The sequence below is a fragment of the Elephas maximus genome, chromosome 24, assembly GCF_024166365.1.
Source record: "Elephas maximus indicus isolate mEleMax1 chromosome 24, mEleMax1 primary haplotype, whole genome shotgun sequence".
Classification (NCBI taxonomy): Eukaryota; Metazoa; Chordata; class Mammalia; order Proboscidea; family Elephantidae; genus Elephas; species Elephas maximus.
This window is the reverse complement of record NC_064842.1, coordinates 62,579,079-62,597,276: the sequence shown is the minus strand read 5'-3', so window position 1 is coordinate 62,597,276 and position 18,198 is coordinate 62,579,079. Positions and strand designations below refer to the sequence as shown.

Genomic DNA, 18,198 nt, shown 5'->3' with positions numbered 1-18,198 from the left:
TTTCATGAGCATCACAAAGCAATGCTTGAGTTTGTTATTATGAACCGTTGTATTTAACTCAAATTTTTAATATTATAGGCTTTATGGCAGTCCATTCTTAAGTACGAGTTGTCCGTAAGTTGGACATTCATAACGCAAGGACTACCTGTGAACTAGTAAGCAACAAACTAATCTAGTAGATTTATTTAAAAGGAATAACATTTTTAAAAGTATTTCCTAAGTAAAACAACTATATTTATAGTATAAATTTTTCATTTTTTAACAGTTAAAGATCTCCCTCAGGGTAGTCATTTCATAAAAGAAAAAAATTTTTTTCATACAATGTGTTAAATAATTGTTATGCAGTGGTACAACTTGTATTCATTGGAAACTTTTTTTCATTCAGAGATAAGAATTGAAGAAATTTGAAATGTTAAGTTTGTATTCTAACTTGAATAGTACTCTATCAACATATCAAAATGTGTTTTATGTGTTATAACAAAAATATTTTTATAATTTCCTATCAAAGTATTTTAAAATGTACTATTAATATTTAGATATTATTAAATAATTAAAAATTACTAACATAAAGCTTAATTCTAAATTAAAAAAACAAAACTGGTTGATATATTTCATTCCAAATTTATTTAAAAAATTTTAAGTTTATATAACCGGCACCATTTTATTTCAACGCATAGTTTTGTGTTACTAAAAAAATCTAAAAATGTTTTTACTACAACTAATAAAAAAAAAAAAATAGCATACAATAAATTTTACCAGTCTGGTAATAGGTCATTAAGCACAATAAAAAAGGAAATAAAATCTGTTTTGTCAGTGTACTAAATAAACACCGATGGTTAAGCTTTTCATAAGGAAATAAGAGGAATAATTATTTTCTAGAATTTTCTGACATACTTAAGGTTATTGTATGCTATTAAGCTCACAAGGAGCCTCTTAGGCGCCGTGGTCAAAGCAATTGACAGCTAACCTAAAGGCTGACAGTTTGAAACCCCCAGGAGGTCCTCGGGAGAAAGATGTGGTAGTCTGCTTCCGTAGAGATTTACAGCCTCGGAAACCCTATGGGGTCACTATGAGTCAGAATGCACTCAACAGCAGGGGGTTAAGGTGCTCACAATTCTAGAAGTTATATATGGACTTTATACACATAATAAATAAATATTCTGTTTATATTGCAGTCTTTTGTGAAGGATTACATGATTTCTATCACCAGACTTCTGTTGGGACTGGACACCATACCAGGCTCAGGGTTTCTTTGTTCTGTAAGTTAATAATCTCTGGATTAGAAGATTGTTATGATAGAAGACTCTGAAATCCACCCTCATAGTACTTGGCTAACTCTTTTATGTTGTATATTTTTTCTAATGTATGTCCAAAAATTAGCATTTGAGTTTTAGTTTTACTTTAATTTTTTCAGGGAAAATTTCATTTTAAATTAATAATCATAAGAAATAGCCATCCTGTAAAAAATTCTGAACCAGCACTTTATCTATCTTGCAGTTTGAGATTGACATGTTCAGACAGAGACTGCCATACTGTCCAAGAAAACAGATCAGCCAACTTAACCCCATTGTTTTGTAGCTAAATGTACTGTTCCTAAGTGCATGTAATTAAATGACTTGCTAACAATTCAAATTCTTGTGTAGCAAAAAGGGATTAGAACTCATGTCTCCTGCCTTTGGCCCAGTGCCCAAGTTACTATACATCTTTCTTCTTTTTTGTGCTGGAGTCTCTTGAATTTTAAGATTTTAGCATCTGTTGCCTACTAACTACCAGTAGCAGTCTTCAGTTATTGCAACATTCAAAAGATTCTCCATGTGTTTTCCAGCATCACCCAATCAATTACCAGTTCCCTGTTCCCTATTGATATGCAACTCATACAGTGCCCTATTGCCACAAATTGAGTACTTGGTTTTCTTAAGTTTGAGTGTACCACAGGAATAAACTGAGGTGGAGTGCAGTAAATATGTTTAATACATTAAAAAAAAAAAAATGGATAAGCTCTTAGGAAATGTCATTTTGAGATTTCAAAATACTGATAGCTTTTGCCTTTAAGAAATAAAAAATAACCACTGGGTTTTCCTTTGCTAAAAAGTTTAATATGTAAATAATTCATACACATTACAGATGAAAATCACTGAGGATGACTTATGGATCAGAACTTATGCCAGACTTTATCAGAAGTTGTGTTCTTCTACAGGAGATGTCCCCATCGGAATCTACAGGACTGAGTCTCAGAAACTTGCTGCATCTGAGGTTTGGAAATACCAAACTATTTCTGCTATGACATTTAAATCGATTAAATGCAGCCATTCATAAACTTGGAAATTAAAGGATTTTTGAAATAATGTAGTAGAAAATGAAAACTAATGCTGTTCTGAACATACAGTGTTAAGTCAGAGAAACAAAAAAAAATTATAACTATTTGTGTTATAAACCGTGTCAGAGCTTTGCAAAAGATTTTGCGCTAAGGGACTATTTCAGAGTTTGTGGACTTTGGTTTTTGGATGCCTTTTGTAGATTAGACCTAGGATTTGCCGTTTCCAGATGATTGTCAGGAAACAAATTAATTCAAGGTAAACCTTGAGGTTCTGATACATAAATCAAGCAAGGTAGCTTTCTAATACACTCTCTAACTCCATACATTAGCATTTGAAAAGAAGTAAAGCTGAGAGTAGTTAATAAAAATTGAAATTCACATTTCTCAATCTCAAGATTGAAGACCACTCTGAGGCCAAGAGCACTGCCAGACTTTCTCAGAGAAAAGCTCAGTAAATTTGAAAGCAAAGTAGAGTCTCCTACTATGAAACAGAATTTCTAATGGCTGCATACATCTGAAAATTTTGATCTGGTCATGTCACGTAGGTCTATGTTCCTGAGTATTCATGTTTTTAGTAAAATATCACTTTTTAAAATTAAAGTCTTATGCCATAAAAATTTGGACAAATGCACTATCCTATCAGTATCTATAAAATTCTTTCATATAAATAATTGTATTGAAGTATTTTTCTTAATCATTTACCCCAAAATTATTTGAATTTTGGTTATCCATCTCCTTTTTTTTTTTTTGGTCTTATCTAAAATTACTTCAATAACAAGGCTCAAGGAACCCTGGTGGTGTGGCGGTTAGGCGCTTAGCTGCTAACTGAAGGGTTAGTGGTTCGAAAGCCACCAGCCACTCCATGGAAGAAAAATGTGGCAGTCTGCTTCCGTACATATTACACTCTTGGAAATCCTGTGGGGCAGTTCTATTTTGTCCTATAGGATTTCTATCAGTCAGAATTGACTCGACGGCAATGGGGATGAGACTCAAATCCGTCTTAGCATTGTAATAATATGTGGAATCATTAAGCCAGATGGTAATAAAATTAGCTAACCTATTTATAGAAAAGAAGGACTTTATAAAAAGTATGGTGTCCTTGGGTGGTGCAAACGGTCAGTGTATTTGGCTGCTAATCAAAAAGTTGGAGGTTTGAGTAACAGAGTAGATTTTTGTTCTCTTGTCCTGTAGGGTCACTATGTGGTCATTATGAGTCGGAATCAATTCATGGCAATGGGTTTGGATTATATATATTATATACCCATTTTATATATATATATGATATATATATATACACTATTGCAAAAAATATTTGATGTAACTTAATTAAATATAAAAATAGGACCTTCAAGAATTTTTATAACAAAACATATTAATAAAAATAGAAGCAGAGAATTTACTATATTCTACAATCTAAAATGAACTGCTGCTACAGTTGAGCCTTGAATTCAACTGTTAATTTCCTGGCAAATAAAGCAAAAATGAAACTATGTTATGTAGTAATTAGTGTCATATTTGAAAGATACAAGTTCTTCCTGAAAAAGATTTGTTTTTCCTGGTCTCTTGTTAAAAGAATAGATGTATTCTGTGCTTCCTTATTTAAGAGATGTTAGGTAATATGATGAACTGTGTCTTCAATTTGCATCTTTGCAAGATGCAAAAATATCACTGAATTGAGTATCTCTTAAATCAGTTTTCTATTTAAAAGAAAGAGGAGGCATCAAACAAAATCTTAACTCAGTAAAGGCATTGGGTTGGGGTTAAGAGGAAAAACATTATTTTTATTCTAATGACTTAAAAACAGAGGATAAGCATTTAATAAATCCAATTAAATGAAAAATTAGCACATACCTTCCACAGTCTCTCGTATATATCATATGATTCAAGAGAAGTTCAGCAATTCATCTTTGCCAAGAAGCCAATTTTCTCTTATTTGATTAGAATGACACTAGATTTCAAGAAGTAGAAATGTCATTCACTAATTAGATTTGAAAAAAATCCAGTGCCATCAAGTTGATTCTGATTCATAGCAACCCTATAGGACAGAGTAGAACTGCCCCCATAGGCTTTCCAAAGCTGTAATCTTTATGGAAGCAGATTGCCTCATCTTTCTCCTGCAGAGTGGCTGGTGGGTTTGAAATGCTGACCTTTAGGTTAGCAGCTTAACCACTGCACCACAACGGTTCCAATTTGAATTAAAGAACCTGACGTATTCTTGTCAGATCCCCATTCTCTCAGTCCATACAGCCGTGTGCTTGTCCCTCGCTCCACAGTGGCCAAGGTTGGAAGTTTATTCTATGAAAAAGGCTCACACACCATCTGTGGACTGGAGGGCAGTAGACACAGTTGAGGGCAGCAGTTGTTGCTGTAGTTGTTATTAGGGGCTGTCGAGTCGGCTCTGACTCATAGCAACCCTATGCACAACAGAACAAAACACCACCCGGTCCTCAGCCATCCCTACAATCGTTGTTATGCTTGAGCTCATTGTTGCAGCCACTGTGTCAGTCCACCTCATTGAGGGTCTTCCTTTCTTCTGCTGACCATGTACTCTACCAAGGAAGATGTCCTTCTCCAGGGACTGATCCTTCCTGACAACATGTCCAAAGTATGTAAGATGCAGTCTTACCATCCTTGCTTCTAAGGAGCATTCTGGTTGTACTTCTTCTAAGACAGATTTGTTCATTCTTTTGGCAGTCCATGGTATATTCAATATTCTTCGCCAACACCACAATTCAAAGGCGTCAATTCTTCTTCAGTCTTCTTTACTTATTTTCCAGCTTTCACATGCATGTGATGCGATTGAAAAATACCATGGCTTGGGTCAGGCGCGCCTTAGTCTTCAAGATGACATCGTTGCTCTTCAACACTTTAAAGAGGTCCTTTGCAGCAGATTTGGCCAATACAATGAGTCTTTTGATTTCTCGACTGCTGCTTCCATGGCTGTTGATTGTGGATCCAAGTAAAATGAAATCCTTGACAACTTCAAACTTTTCTCCGTTTATCATGATGTTGCTCATTGGTCCAGTTGTGAGGATTTTTGTTTTCTTTATCTTAAGGTGCAGTCCATACTGAAGACTGTGGTCTTTGATCTTCATTAGTAAGTGCTTCAAGTCCTCTTCACTTTCAGCAAGCAGGGTTGTATCATCTACATAACACAGGTTGTTAATGAGTCTTCCTCCAATCCTGATGCCCCGTTTTTCTTCATATAGTCCAGCTTCTCAGATTATTTGCTCAGCATACAGATGGAATAGGTATGGTGAAAGAATACAACCCTGTCGCACACCTTTCCTGACTTGAAACCAATCAGTATCCCCTTGTTCTGTCTGAACTACTGCCTCTTGATCTATGTAAAGGATCCTCATGAGCACAATTAAGTGTTCTGGAATTCCCATTCTTCACAATGTTATCTGTAATTTGTTATGACCCACACAGTTGAATGCCTTTGCATAGTCAATAAAACACAGGTAAACATCCTTCTGGTATTCTCTGCTTTCAGCCAGGATCCATCTGCATCAGCAATGATATCCCTGGTTCCACCTCCTCTTCTGAAACCAGCCTGAATTTCTGGCAGTCCCCTGTAGATATACTGCTGCAGGAAATCAGGGGGTTGGTTACGTGAAAATGTGTCTTCTGTCTACTTTACTCTTCATCAGCAGATTGGAAGAGTTTTCTCTAGGAAATCTGACCGATCTAAGTAGCAAGACCTAAAGATACTGGCTTAGGAGACTCTCCGGTTCAGCAGTAGAGCCAGGTCACCGGGAAACTTGTAATCAAGAAACCATACTCAGAGCTTTTGGTTTATTAGTCCGCTGCTAGTAAGTATGAGAAAACGACAAAAAATGTGCATTCTGAGGAATGTTGGTACAAATGCCCAAACAAACAAACAAGACGGAGAAAAAGTGATGCAAAAAGTTAGAAACCATCAAAAGAGAAGAAAATTAAATTAAAAAAATAAACACAAACTTCCAGTCCTTGATATCTACCCAAGATAAGTGAAAATATACCCACATGAAGACTTACATGTAACGTTGTTAAGCAGCATTATTTGAAATAGCCAAAAATTGTAAAGAACTGAAATGTTCATCAACTGGTGAATGAATGGGCAAAATGTGAGATAGCCATAATAGGGAATACTATACAGCGACAAAAAAGGACCATTGATACATGGTGAGACTTGGATGAACCTCAAAAACATTATACTAAATGAAAGAAGTCAGACACAAGGGGCCACATATTGTCTGCTTATGTTTCTACGAAATGCCTAGAAAGGCAAAGATACAAAGAGAGAATGATTAGTGAGACTAAGGCAGAGGCCAAAACCAAAAGCAAGCCTGCTGCTGTCTAGTCAATTCCAACTCACAGGGATCCTACTGGACAGAGCAGAACTGCCCCACAGGATTTCCAAGGCTGTATATCTTTTACAGAAGTAGAATGCCACATCTCCTGCAGAGTAACTGTTGGGTTCAAACTGCCAACCTTTTGGTTAACAATCGAGTGCTTTAACTGCCACACCACCCAGTGTGGTAGAGGTAGGGGACAGAAATGGAGATTAACAGTTAGTGGACACGAGGGAGGGTACTTACTGGGGTAACAGAAGTATCCTAAAACTGATTTATGGTGATAGTTATACAACTCATTATTAAATTATACATTTAAAATTGATGAGTTATATATGTTAAATATGTATTAGAGTTATAAGCTTTAATTAGTATATACTTAATTAATTATAATCTATAGTTAATATAATAAAAAGAAAAAATATTGCAAAAATAAAAGATAAACAAGAAGCTATTTTTAAAGGAATATTCAGAGAATAAAAAAGAACTCTTAGAAATCAAAAATAACATTTCAGAAATGAAAACTTTAAAAGTTTATAACATAAAGTTGAAGGAATCACTGATAAATTAGGACAAAAATTCAAAACATGGAAAATAGTGAACAAAACAAAGTTAAACTGGTCCAAGAGGTCTAAGATCTGAATTGCAAAATTTTTGGAAAAAGGAGATAGCAAAATTGAAGGAATGAAATATTGGTCTAATAATTCAATATAAGGTGTTAGTTTCCAAATGGGAAGGGTCACCAAATACTCAGCATAGTGGATTAAAATAGATTGGCTGAAGCATCTTATCATAAAATTTCAGAACTCTGAAAGAAAGGACATGATACTAAAAGCTTACAGTGGGTTTGAGGAGAAGGTTGAGGTATAGATCCTATCCAAAGTATTGCTTGGGATTTCTCAATAGCAACATTGCAAGCCAGAAGACAATGGAACAAAGACCTCAAAATTCTGAAGGAATATTATTTTGAAACTAGGGTTCTATGATTCGTCAAAACTATCAAACCAGAGTAAAAGTAGAATAAAACATATTCTATATATGCATATTCTCCACAAATGTACTTCTCATGCTTGCTTTCTAAGGAAATGACTCCCACCAAAATGAGAGAATACCCTAGGAAAGAAGGAATCAACACGAGAATGAGGCCAAGGGAATTCCCAGGGTGGTGCTGAAAGGACCACCAGGCCTGAAGGGCAGCCAGTGCAAATTAGAGACAGTCAGAAGACTCCAGAGGGATTTCTTCAGGAAGATGAAATCTATAGAATTCCTGAAACATCTCAATGTCTTAAAAAGAGATTAGATTCCTCAGAAAGTTAAACACAGAATTATCATATGATCCAGCAATTCCACTCCTAGGTATACACCCAAAAGACTTGAAAGCAACGACTCAAACAGATACTTGTACACCAGTGTTCATTGCAGCACTGTTTACAACACCCAAAAGATAGAAACAACTCTAGTGCCAATCAAAAGATCAAAAACAAAGTGTGGTATATATATTCCAAAAAAAAAACCATCATCATCGAGTTGATTCTGACTCGTACAGTGGAATAGTATTCACCCATAAAGAGATGTGAAGTTCTGACTCATCCTATGATATGGATGAACTTTGAAAACATTATGCTGAGTGAAATAAGTCAGATGCAAAAGGACAAATATTGCATGAGCCCACTTGTATGAAATATCTAGAACAGACAAATGCATAGAGACCAAAGTTTGTTAGTGGTTACGAGACACTGGGTTGGAGGGAATGAGCTTAAGGAAAAAGAAAAAGAGAGAGAGCGAAATTAGACAATTCACAAAGTGTTTCGAATGAATTATGGAAAAGTATATATCCAGACTAACACAGACTAAGAAAGGCCTGGCAATCTACTACCAAAAATCAGCTAATGAAAACCCTACAGATCACAACAGTCCAAGCCACAATCAATCATGGAAATGGTACAGGACAGGCAGCATTTTATTCCCTTGTGCATGGAAGCCCCACGAGTCAGGGGCCAACTTGAAGAAAGCTAATAACAATAAGATATATTAAATTAAGCAGTTAATAAAGTGAGAATGATTAACTCTAGGAATATAACATCACCATGATAAAAAAATTTTTTGTTGTTGTTTTTTGGAAATGAGTACTAACCATGCTTCCTACATAGCCAATTTGTAAGTTACACTTCATTATAACATGCCCTGAATTTCGGTCCAACCAAAATTACATTTGAACTGTTTTGAGATGATGGGAGATGACAGAGTTGATGTGGTAAGTGGAAAGGGTTATTATTTCCTCTTCTTTCATGGTGAGAAATCAATAGATAAAAGTAAAACCTGAGAAAACTGAGAAATAGCAAAGTAGCATGTTAGGGAGATAGAGACCAACATACCCAGCTAAAACACATACAATCGGAGGAGTCCTGGGAGAGGGGGAGAGGAGAGATGATGATGGGAGATGCTATTTTTCGCAAAAAAAAAAAAGGATAAAATTCTTTGTGACTATTTAAGTCATAAATATTAGTACTTGCCCAGCAGCACACCCCCATATAAAACCAAAAACTATTAGGTTTACAGGCAAGATTAGTGATATTAGACTCACTCATAGTTTAATTTTTAAGTGTTAAATTCTACTTTATTCTTTGAAAAATTTCTATTAAATGCCAATTTTTTATATAAGGGTGTAGTAGAGATAAACTAATATTAAGACTTTAGGCCTTCCTTGGAGCCCTGGAGGTGTAGTGGTTAAGAGCTACAGCTGCTAAGCAAAAGGTTGGCAGTTCGAATCCACCAGCCACTCCTTGGAAACCCTGTGGGGCAGTTCTACTCTGTCCTTTAGGGTCACTATGAGTCAGAATCGACTGGATGACAGAGGGTTAATCGATGGGTTAGGTCTTCCTTATTTTTTTCATGGAGTTTAAAAAAAAAAAAAAATAAAAGGCAGATGCAGGTTTTCCTTCCACTTCATTTCTTAGCCTATCTTCAATAGTTTCCCATGTTCTGTGTAGACAAAATAAGGTCATTGTATGTTATAACACTGCTTTGGCTTTGAGGGTAGGGGACACACTGAACGCTTTAGCAGTTATCTTTGAGAAGACAAATGATAAGGAATATTCATTAATCAAAATCTATAAAACTGATAAAAGACCTGGAGCACTATCACAGTTTTTTGGGTGGCTATATTAGTATAAGGAGAACACACACACACACACACACACACACACACACACACTACACAGAGTAAAGTGGAGGTGCACGTAATGTCTGGAAAATCAGTTTGTGGAAAGTAGGATACAGCTGGATCTGCTCCTTTCTACCTAGTTGCATGTTACCATGACAGAAGAATTTCTACCACCATCTATATGTGTGTATTTAAGAGATTTTTTGCGAACACTAGATTCTTTTGGTTCAAAAAACAAATATAACATGGGCAAGGACTCATGGTATCTCAAGGAGAAAGGGAAACAGCATTTCAGTCCACAATTTTAAAATCCAAAAAGCTTACTAAATTCGTTAGTTGGCCAAATGTGACCTGAGCTGTAGGGAGATTATATGGAAGGTTTGTCCTTGGGCAGCCCAGCGGCCATGGTTCCCCCCATTCCTCCTGATAGTGTTCCGAGGCTTCAGGAACAAAGCACAGCTCACCCTGAAGCCTGGCATTCTGCCCAGATAAGCATTAGGGTTGGGAAGATAAAAACTCAATCCAGGCCCAGGGGAACTCCAGCTGGCACCTGTTAACTATCCTTAGGTTGTTAAGCCATAAAATATGAAGCTGTGCTTAACTCAAACGAGTTGCCTGACCACTGCACTATAAAATCGGGTAGATAAAGGTTTCTGGGGTCCCTCTTCTACCACGCAACATGGAGCACACGTAGAGGAGTCTCCAATTCACCCTGACAATCTTCCAACCCCAGGGGGGGACAGACTTACCATGAATCTGTTCTTGTTGTTTGTTGTTTGCTTTCTGTGAGTAATAAAATATTGCTAACACAATATCTTGTGAGTATGACTCAGCCGAACAGGATGGACATAGCACCCATGGTGGGATTACTGCTACTAGGTTGGACCCTCAGCCTAGTAGTCTTGCATGATATCCTGGGACCACCTTTGAGGCAACCTGCATGGGCAGCACAGATTACATATAGTGTTTACTTTTCCATTTAATGTGAATATTTATACTTTTCATTACAGAAATATTAATGTGTTTTGTTATAAAATACTACCCCACATCCCACTGTGGATATTTACTTCTATAGAGTATATGATACAGTATTATCTATCCAAAATCTGAAAAATTCTGAATGAATAAATATATTTGTCACTAGGTTTTTGGTTAATGGACCTCTATGGGCCTCCAATTTTCTGGTGTATTAAATATCCCAGTTGCCTGAAGTATACCATAACCAATGATAATTTTATAAGAAACTAGAAAATGATCATTTAAGAGCATATTAAGATACCAGCCACTTTACATATACACAATAAATTTATGGAATATGTTACCCTGAAGGGAAACCCTGGTGGCGTAGTGGTTAAGTGCCACGGCTGCTAATCAAAAGGTCAGCAGTTGGAATCCACCAGGCGCTCCTTTGGAGACCCTACAGGACAGTTCTGCTCTGTCCTACAGGGTCGCTATGAGTCAGAATCGACTGGATGGCAACGGGTTTGGTTTGGTTTGGTTTGGTCCCAGTCTCAATCATTCACTTTTTACTATATAGTAACATTTGAAATATATTATTAAAATAAAATCCTACCTATTACAAAGGGCAAAATTATTAAATTGAGATTATTTTAGTATGAATTAGCATAGAATAGTTGCAAAACTCTGGCTACCCATCCTCTCACCATTGTTCACTCAAACAACATTCATTTCATTGGACCATGTGTTAAGAATCCTGAGAATACCAGTCTCAAGAAGCTCATAAGAAAATGTTTATTATACATACCTTACTTTTGTAACAATGGTTAATAATTGATAGAGTTAGTCTTGAATTATACTTCACCAAAAAATGTAGTTTAAAATTTCACTTCTACATATTTAAAAATAAATACATTATTGTTCTTTAGAACTGATGAATATTACAAGAAAATAAGTATATTGATTTGGAACCTCAAGTTTTAGATTCCATTAAAAAAAAAAAAAAAGCAAAATCCAAAAATCTTTTCTACCCGTACCACTTTTCTATCAAATCTTAGAAAGAAATTTTAGCACACACACACACACCCAAAATAATCTAAACAGAACAACTTTCTAAAAACCTTTTAAATAATAACTATGCTTTGTCTATTTTTATTGAAAAGCCTCCTGATAAATAATCAAATACATAATTAGACTGTAAGTGTTATTTGGATGTATGTCGTATTTTATCCTTGTGGCCTGTTGTTTTGTGTATGTATTATGTTTTAGTCATTGTTTAAACTGTGTTTTGTGTGTTTTTTTCCCCTCCCTTTGTGTCAGCCTCGAGAAATAGCATCACAAGTAAGTATTTTGTTTGTCTCCCTTTTCTCAAATGGTTTAATGTACAAATTCAGAGATAATAAGGGAAAAGATAATCAAGACTGAATTCAATATTTCCATCTTTCGAATCTCTTTTTTAAGAAAAATCAATTAAGCTGAAATGCTTCTAAATGCTGTATTTTCAAGTTAGTGTATTTGTATTTCCCTAATAGAATTGCAAATTAATTTCACCTTTTTTGTCTCCAGTAATGTTTATATATTAATCAAATTTGGATTTTTTTAGAATATCAATATATAAATAGCATTGAGAAAGAAATGGACATAGCATATTTAAAAAGTCTAAAAGTCAGTTATCTTGACTCATTTCTTAAATGTATAATTTATACAAGTAGAATTGTGCAGTATCATTAATAGTTGTCCTTTCAAAATTTCAAGGCCAATATTAACAGAATTTAAGGCAGAAACTGATGCTTTGGAAAAAATATTTATGTGAAAGAAAACGCGCTAATCACTCTTTTCTGTTAATTTCTATTGTAGACTAAATTCTAAAGTGTATTTATGTTTTAACATGTTTTTCTCATTAATCTTAATAATGAAAGATATTTCAAGATGTGACTGTGATTTTTAAGGTGATTTGAAAAAACTTTGCCTTTCCTCTTCAAATGCAAAAGTTAAGACAAGTCCTTCATCTACTGTACTGGGGAACCCTGAGGTTATTCTCAGTACATGGGTTGATGAGACCTAAAAGTCTGTAGGTTACAGACTGATGTAATTTCAGAAACTGTTTTACTTCACATGGTATAATAATCCCTGCAGTGTGCCAAGAGATTCTGAAACGTTATCCAGAGTATTGGTTCATATTTTCTTTAAGGTGTAGAGGAAACTTGATGATAATTGTGGTAGTGTGTGCCATTGTCATTGGGACACATTTCATTCTACATTTGATGAATGGTATACATTATGACGTTCAGGGGCTCTGTTTAATAGCAAATGCTGTTTGAGGGAAGAGCTTTAATTAAAAAGATGGTATGTAGAGAATAGATGCAAGGCCATGTGGTGTGCTGGTTAGTAGCCCAGACTTTGAAGTCCAGCAGACCTGCCTTTGCCATACAGAATAGTAATATGGCCTTGGAGAAGCTCTCAGTTTTAGTAAAATGGGGGTAGTAATACATGCCTCACAAAAATGTTGTAAAGATTAAATGAAATAATGTATACAATGCACTTAGCACTGTGCCTGTCACATAATAATGTGGTAATACTCTTAACAGTGGCGGCAGTAATACTTTTAGTAATAGTAATTGACATTATTAGTATAATACCTGATCATTTTTTATTTTTCCATCCATCAGTAGTAACATATATGTCAAGAAACAGATCAAGAGAATATTCATATTCAAGTTATGACTTAAAAAGTGATGTTATCCTTAAATGAGTAAAAAAAAATGAGTAGCATCTATAAAAGCTGCTTGGAATTGTATGAGAGAAAATCAGTTTATATAAATGTATGTATCTGTGTGTGTGTATACATACACTAATGTACACAGACCTCTATATTCATTTCATGTTTAAAATTTTATATCAATTTTATTTAGATATTTGAATAAATATTCTGGGGTCAAAACAGAGGTGCCTCCAGTTATAATTCAGGTCATTTTTTTTCTAGCCTAACCACTGAACATTAATTCTGGATGATGCTATTTCTAAACCATAGTCTAAGCAATCTGACATATTCAGTCATGGTCCTTGTGACATTCCTCCTCTGGAGACCCACAAAATCCATATTAACAGCTTGTCTCTGACCAGTAGTGGATTGTCTGTCCTTTAGTGAACAGCCCACCTTAAGTGAAATCTTCTGGGTGTACAGGGGATTGGGGGTCATGTGACATGAAACAGCCATCAGTATTCTTCATATGCAGGCTGGTCCTCTTAGAGAGGGTTATGGGAACAATAGGATCTGTGATGGATTTCTCTAGCACTCTAATGTTGAATTTATAATTTATTCTTTAATAGCCTTAATTTATTTGACATGAAGAAGTCATCATTGACCGTTGGTAATATTGTGATGTTGATATAATGTAATTGATTTACCACAATTAAAGTAAAATTCTTAGCATATATGTATAAAAAAAAAAAAAAAAAAAACGCAGTGCCGTCGAGTCCATTCTGACTCATAGTCGACCCTACAGGACAGAGTAGAACTGCCCCATAGAGTTTCCAAGGAGCGCCTGCTGGATTTGAACTGCCAACTCTTTGGTTAGCAGCCCTAGCATTTAACCACTATGCCACCAGGGTTTCCATATATGTATAGTATACATATTATATATGTTGTTGACTCATAGTGACCCCATGTGAGAGAATAGAACTATCTGTAGGATTTTCTAAGCTGTAAGCTTTACAGGAGCAAACTGCCAAGTCTTTCTCCCACAGAGCCACTGGGTGTGTTTGAACCATCAACATTTTGGTTTACAGGCAAGCTCTTAAACTTTGTGCCACCAGGGCCCCTTATGTATATACTTATACTTTAAATATATATATATAATCCAATAAATGTATTTTTTTAATTATATATAATAATATATATTATATTTTATAACATACATATTCTGTATAAATATATATGTATAAATGGAAGCCCTGGTGGTGTAGTTGTTAAGAGCTACAGCCGCTAACGAAAGGTTGACCGTTTGAATCCACCAGGTGCTCCTTGGAAACCGTATGGGGCAGTTCTACTCTGTCCTGTAGGGTCACTATGAGTCAGAATCAACTCGAGGGCAATGGGTTTATATATATAAATGTATATCATATATATATATATATATGTATATACTTTAAAAACATTATGGTGTTAAAGTATATATAACAGAAAGTTAGCATTTTAACCATTTTTAAGTGTACAATTCCGTGACATTACTTGCATTCACCATGTTGTATCATCACCACCATCCGTTTCAAAATGTTTTCGTCACCCCAAACAGAAACGTAGTACTTCTTTAGCTATACCTCCCTTTCTCCCATTCCCCGTAGCCCCTGGTGACCACTAATAAACTTCTGTCTCTATGAATTTGCCTATAGATACTCACTATGTTCCTGTTCCTGTTACGAATCATTCATCCAGTTATTTAGTCTAACCAAATGATTACAGGACTTGGACCAAATGATCTGGGTTTAAATCTTGCCTCCTCCATTTACTAGCTGTGTTGAAATTGGGCTACTCTCAACATGCAGCAGAGTGAAGACAAAGTAGAGAACATATGATAATCAATTCACTCGTTAGAAAAAGAATAGTGTCAAGTGAATTGTTCTGAGTTAATGGCAAGTAATTATGTGGCAAAGTACTTAGAATAGCAGACCTTATCTCAACATACTGGTGCATCCTTTTTGAATGGATGGTACTGCCTGAAAAAAATATTTGCATTGACACACTTCAATTTATAAATAAAATAATAATAAATATTCCTGGGATTTGGATAAATACCTGTGATATTAGTTGAACACATACATTCACCAATCTAAAATACATTCCAAATTTTCTGCTTCCTCACTTATAAAAATTTTACTCTTAAATCATTTTCTTACCTTTTTTGTATTTCTTTTATCCTGTATTTACTAGCCTTACTGATTTTTAAGCACGTTCATGCCCAACCCTAGGAAAACATTTCTTAATGCATTATTTACTTATTTTAACTTATTGAAAATCTCATTGGCAGGCTTATTTCAAGGAGGCTATTTAGATGTATCCAGTCTATTTGATTTAACAACATAGCTATGGCTTTCTTTCCACTTAACATCTTAAATTGCATGTAGATCGTTATCCCACTTTGCATTGCCGTGGGAAGTAAATTAAGCCTTTAATCACAGTTCCTTGTCAAATGGTTGCTAAAGTCTGCAAAATCAGAGGTGAATGGAAACCTGTAAAACTGATCTTTGTCACCCAGGTCTTCGTAGGGGAGTGGTGATCTGTAAGCAGCAGAATACTTAGGTAGATACTACTATTTCATGTAGATTCTTTATATAAGAAAATGAATTTCCACGTTTGCCAAATCTCATAAAATTTTATCTGTTGTTTAATTAAGTCATTATCATAGAAACTTTCCGCAGGACCATGTATCCATAATCTAGAACTGCCATATGCTGTAGGGAAGTCATTCTTCGAATGCTAAGATGGAGAAGGGTATTGCGCATGTGCATGTGTGTGTGTGTGTGTGTGTGTGTGTGTGTGTAAGTTGTTTTGGGCACGGTAGGGGAGGTACTGTGATCATATTAGAATCACTGGGGTAACTTTTCAAAACTTTATGTCTATATCCTTTCTCCTGGGCTGTTATATGCTGGAGGTGATGGAATGATAGCCTCACTGGCCTACCCTATGTTGCATATAACACCTGTTGTCAAAACCATTACCTTAGACAATACATTTCCGTAATTCTGGAAAATGATAAGTGAAAATTATACTGTGAAGGTGACAGAGCTGTTACCGTCATAAGAATATTTTATACACACATATGTAAAAAATATATAAGCACATATAATACATAAAAACTCAAACATATATACCTGAAATGGACTTTTGTGTATGCGTAAAAGGAACATATGGCCTAGCGTTTGGTTATTTCTAGGCGTGAAAAGAATCACTTGGTTATGGAAAACCTCTTTTTAGTTTCCTTGTAAATCAAAAGTTAAAGTTGCTTTGGTTGAAATTTTTTTTTTAATAATTTTTATTGTGCTTTAAATTTACAATTCAAGTCAGTCTCTCACATATGAACTTATATACACCTTACTACATACTCCCATTTTTTTTAATGACTCAGCCCACTCCTTCCTTCCAGTCTCTCATGACCATTTTGCCAGTTTCTAACCCCCTCTACCCTCCCATCTCCCCTCCAGACAGGAGATGCCAACATAGTCTCAGGTGTTCACATGGTGCAAGTAGCTCGCTCCTCATCAGATTCTCTCTCCAACCCATTGTCCAATCCGATCCATGTCTGACAAGTTGGCTTCAGGAATGGTTCAATTCCTGCACAGTGACAGAGGTGGATTTTTATGATTCATAAGAAAAAAAAAGTGTTAATGGCATATGCAGAACCATGTGAAATGTGATATAATTAATTTCAATAAATATTTGAAATGTATTTCTGATACCACAGCTCAAAATAATCATGAATACTTTATAGAAGAATCTTAAATATTACAAATTAATACTTAGGAAATTCACCTCTCGGAGTCAACAGTAACTTCTATGATATACTTACAGGAATGGAGAACGGATAGCCTATATTAAAGAAGCTTATATCATAGATAAGGCTGTGTTCCTAAATAAACTAAAGACTTTTTCTTATTTCTTCTTCTCCTCAGTGTCTCTATAACAATAGATATTATTTATAGGACCTATATTAGAGGAAAAAATGTGGCGAGAACAATTTAAAATACCCATTACCCATTTCATTCTGTGAAAAATACACTTTCCTTGCTCTCCATGTTTTCCATATAGCCCCATAGTCTTAATTTCTCATTTTCCTCCTACTTACTGTGTCCCAACTGAGGAAATTATATGTAAAACTTGAAATTAAGCTGTTACCTCTAAACCATGCCTATCTTGTTCATTATTGTATCTCATATGCCTTGCACAGTGCCTTGCTCATGTGCACAATAAAAATTTACTGAACTCAGTCCCAGGTATCCTTCTCAACATAAGGTCATCCTTTTAAATATGCTCAAATTATCAGATTCTTTCTTTGTACAATTTTATCTGTACTACCTCTGTCACTAATTTTGACAATCATTTTTTACCCTTAATTCTTAGGCAAATGTTTATGGGGAAATGCCTTGTTTTCCGTAATACATTAAAAGCTCCTAAGTGGCTGAGAGAAGCCCTGGTGGTGTAGTGGTTAAGAGCTACATCTGCCAACCAAAAAAAAGTCCGCAGTTCAGATTCATCAGGCACTCCTCGGAAACTCTATGGACAAGTTCTGTTCTGTCCTATCGGGTTGCTATGAGTCGGAGTTGACTCAACAGCAATGAATTTTTGGTTTTAAGTGGCTGAGCCATGTATTGCATTATTTCTTTATATGTTTTAATACTGAGAACTAATGGTTGGAGGAATGATTTGA

The 18,198-nt window shown here is 35.3% G+C and overlaps 1 protein-coding gene and 1 long non-coding RNA gene across 5 annotated transcripts in view; one reads left to right on the top strand and one right to left on the bottom strand.

The window, feature by feature from the left end:
• LOC126066822 (uncharacterized) overlaps positions 1-18,198 on the bottom strand; it is a 917,409-nt gene that overhangs the window by 207,596 nt on the left and 691,615 nt on the right. The gene's annotated exons all lie outside the window — the stretch shown is intronic.
• The window catches only part of KCNT2 (potassium sodium-activated channel subfamily T member 2), a 571,079-nt gene that overhangs the window by 496,642 nt on the left and 56,239 nt on the right, over positions 1-18,198 (top strand). For all 3 annotated transcript variants that reach the window (XM_049868194.1, XM_049868195.1, XM_049868196.1), the window contains exons 23-24: positions 1,176-1,259; positions 2,125-2,253. In XM_049868194.1, coding sequence (XP_049724151.1) covers positions 1,176-1,259; positions 2,125-2,253 — 213 coding nt within the window. The remainder of the gene's footprint in view (positions 1-1,175; positions 1,260-2,124; positions 2,254-18,198) is intronic.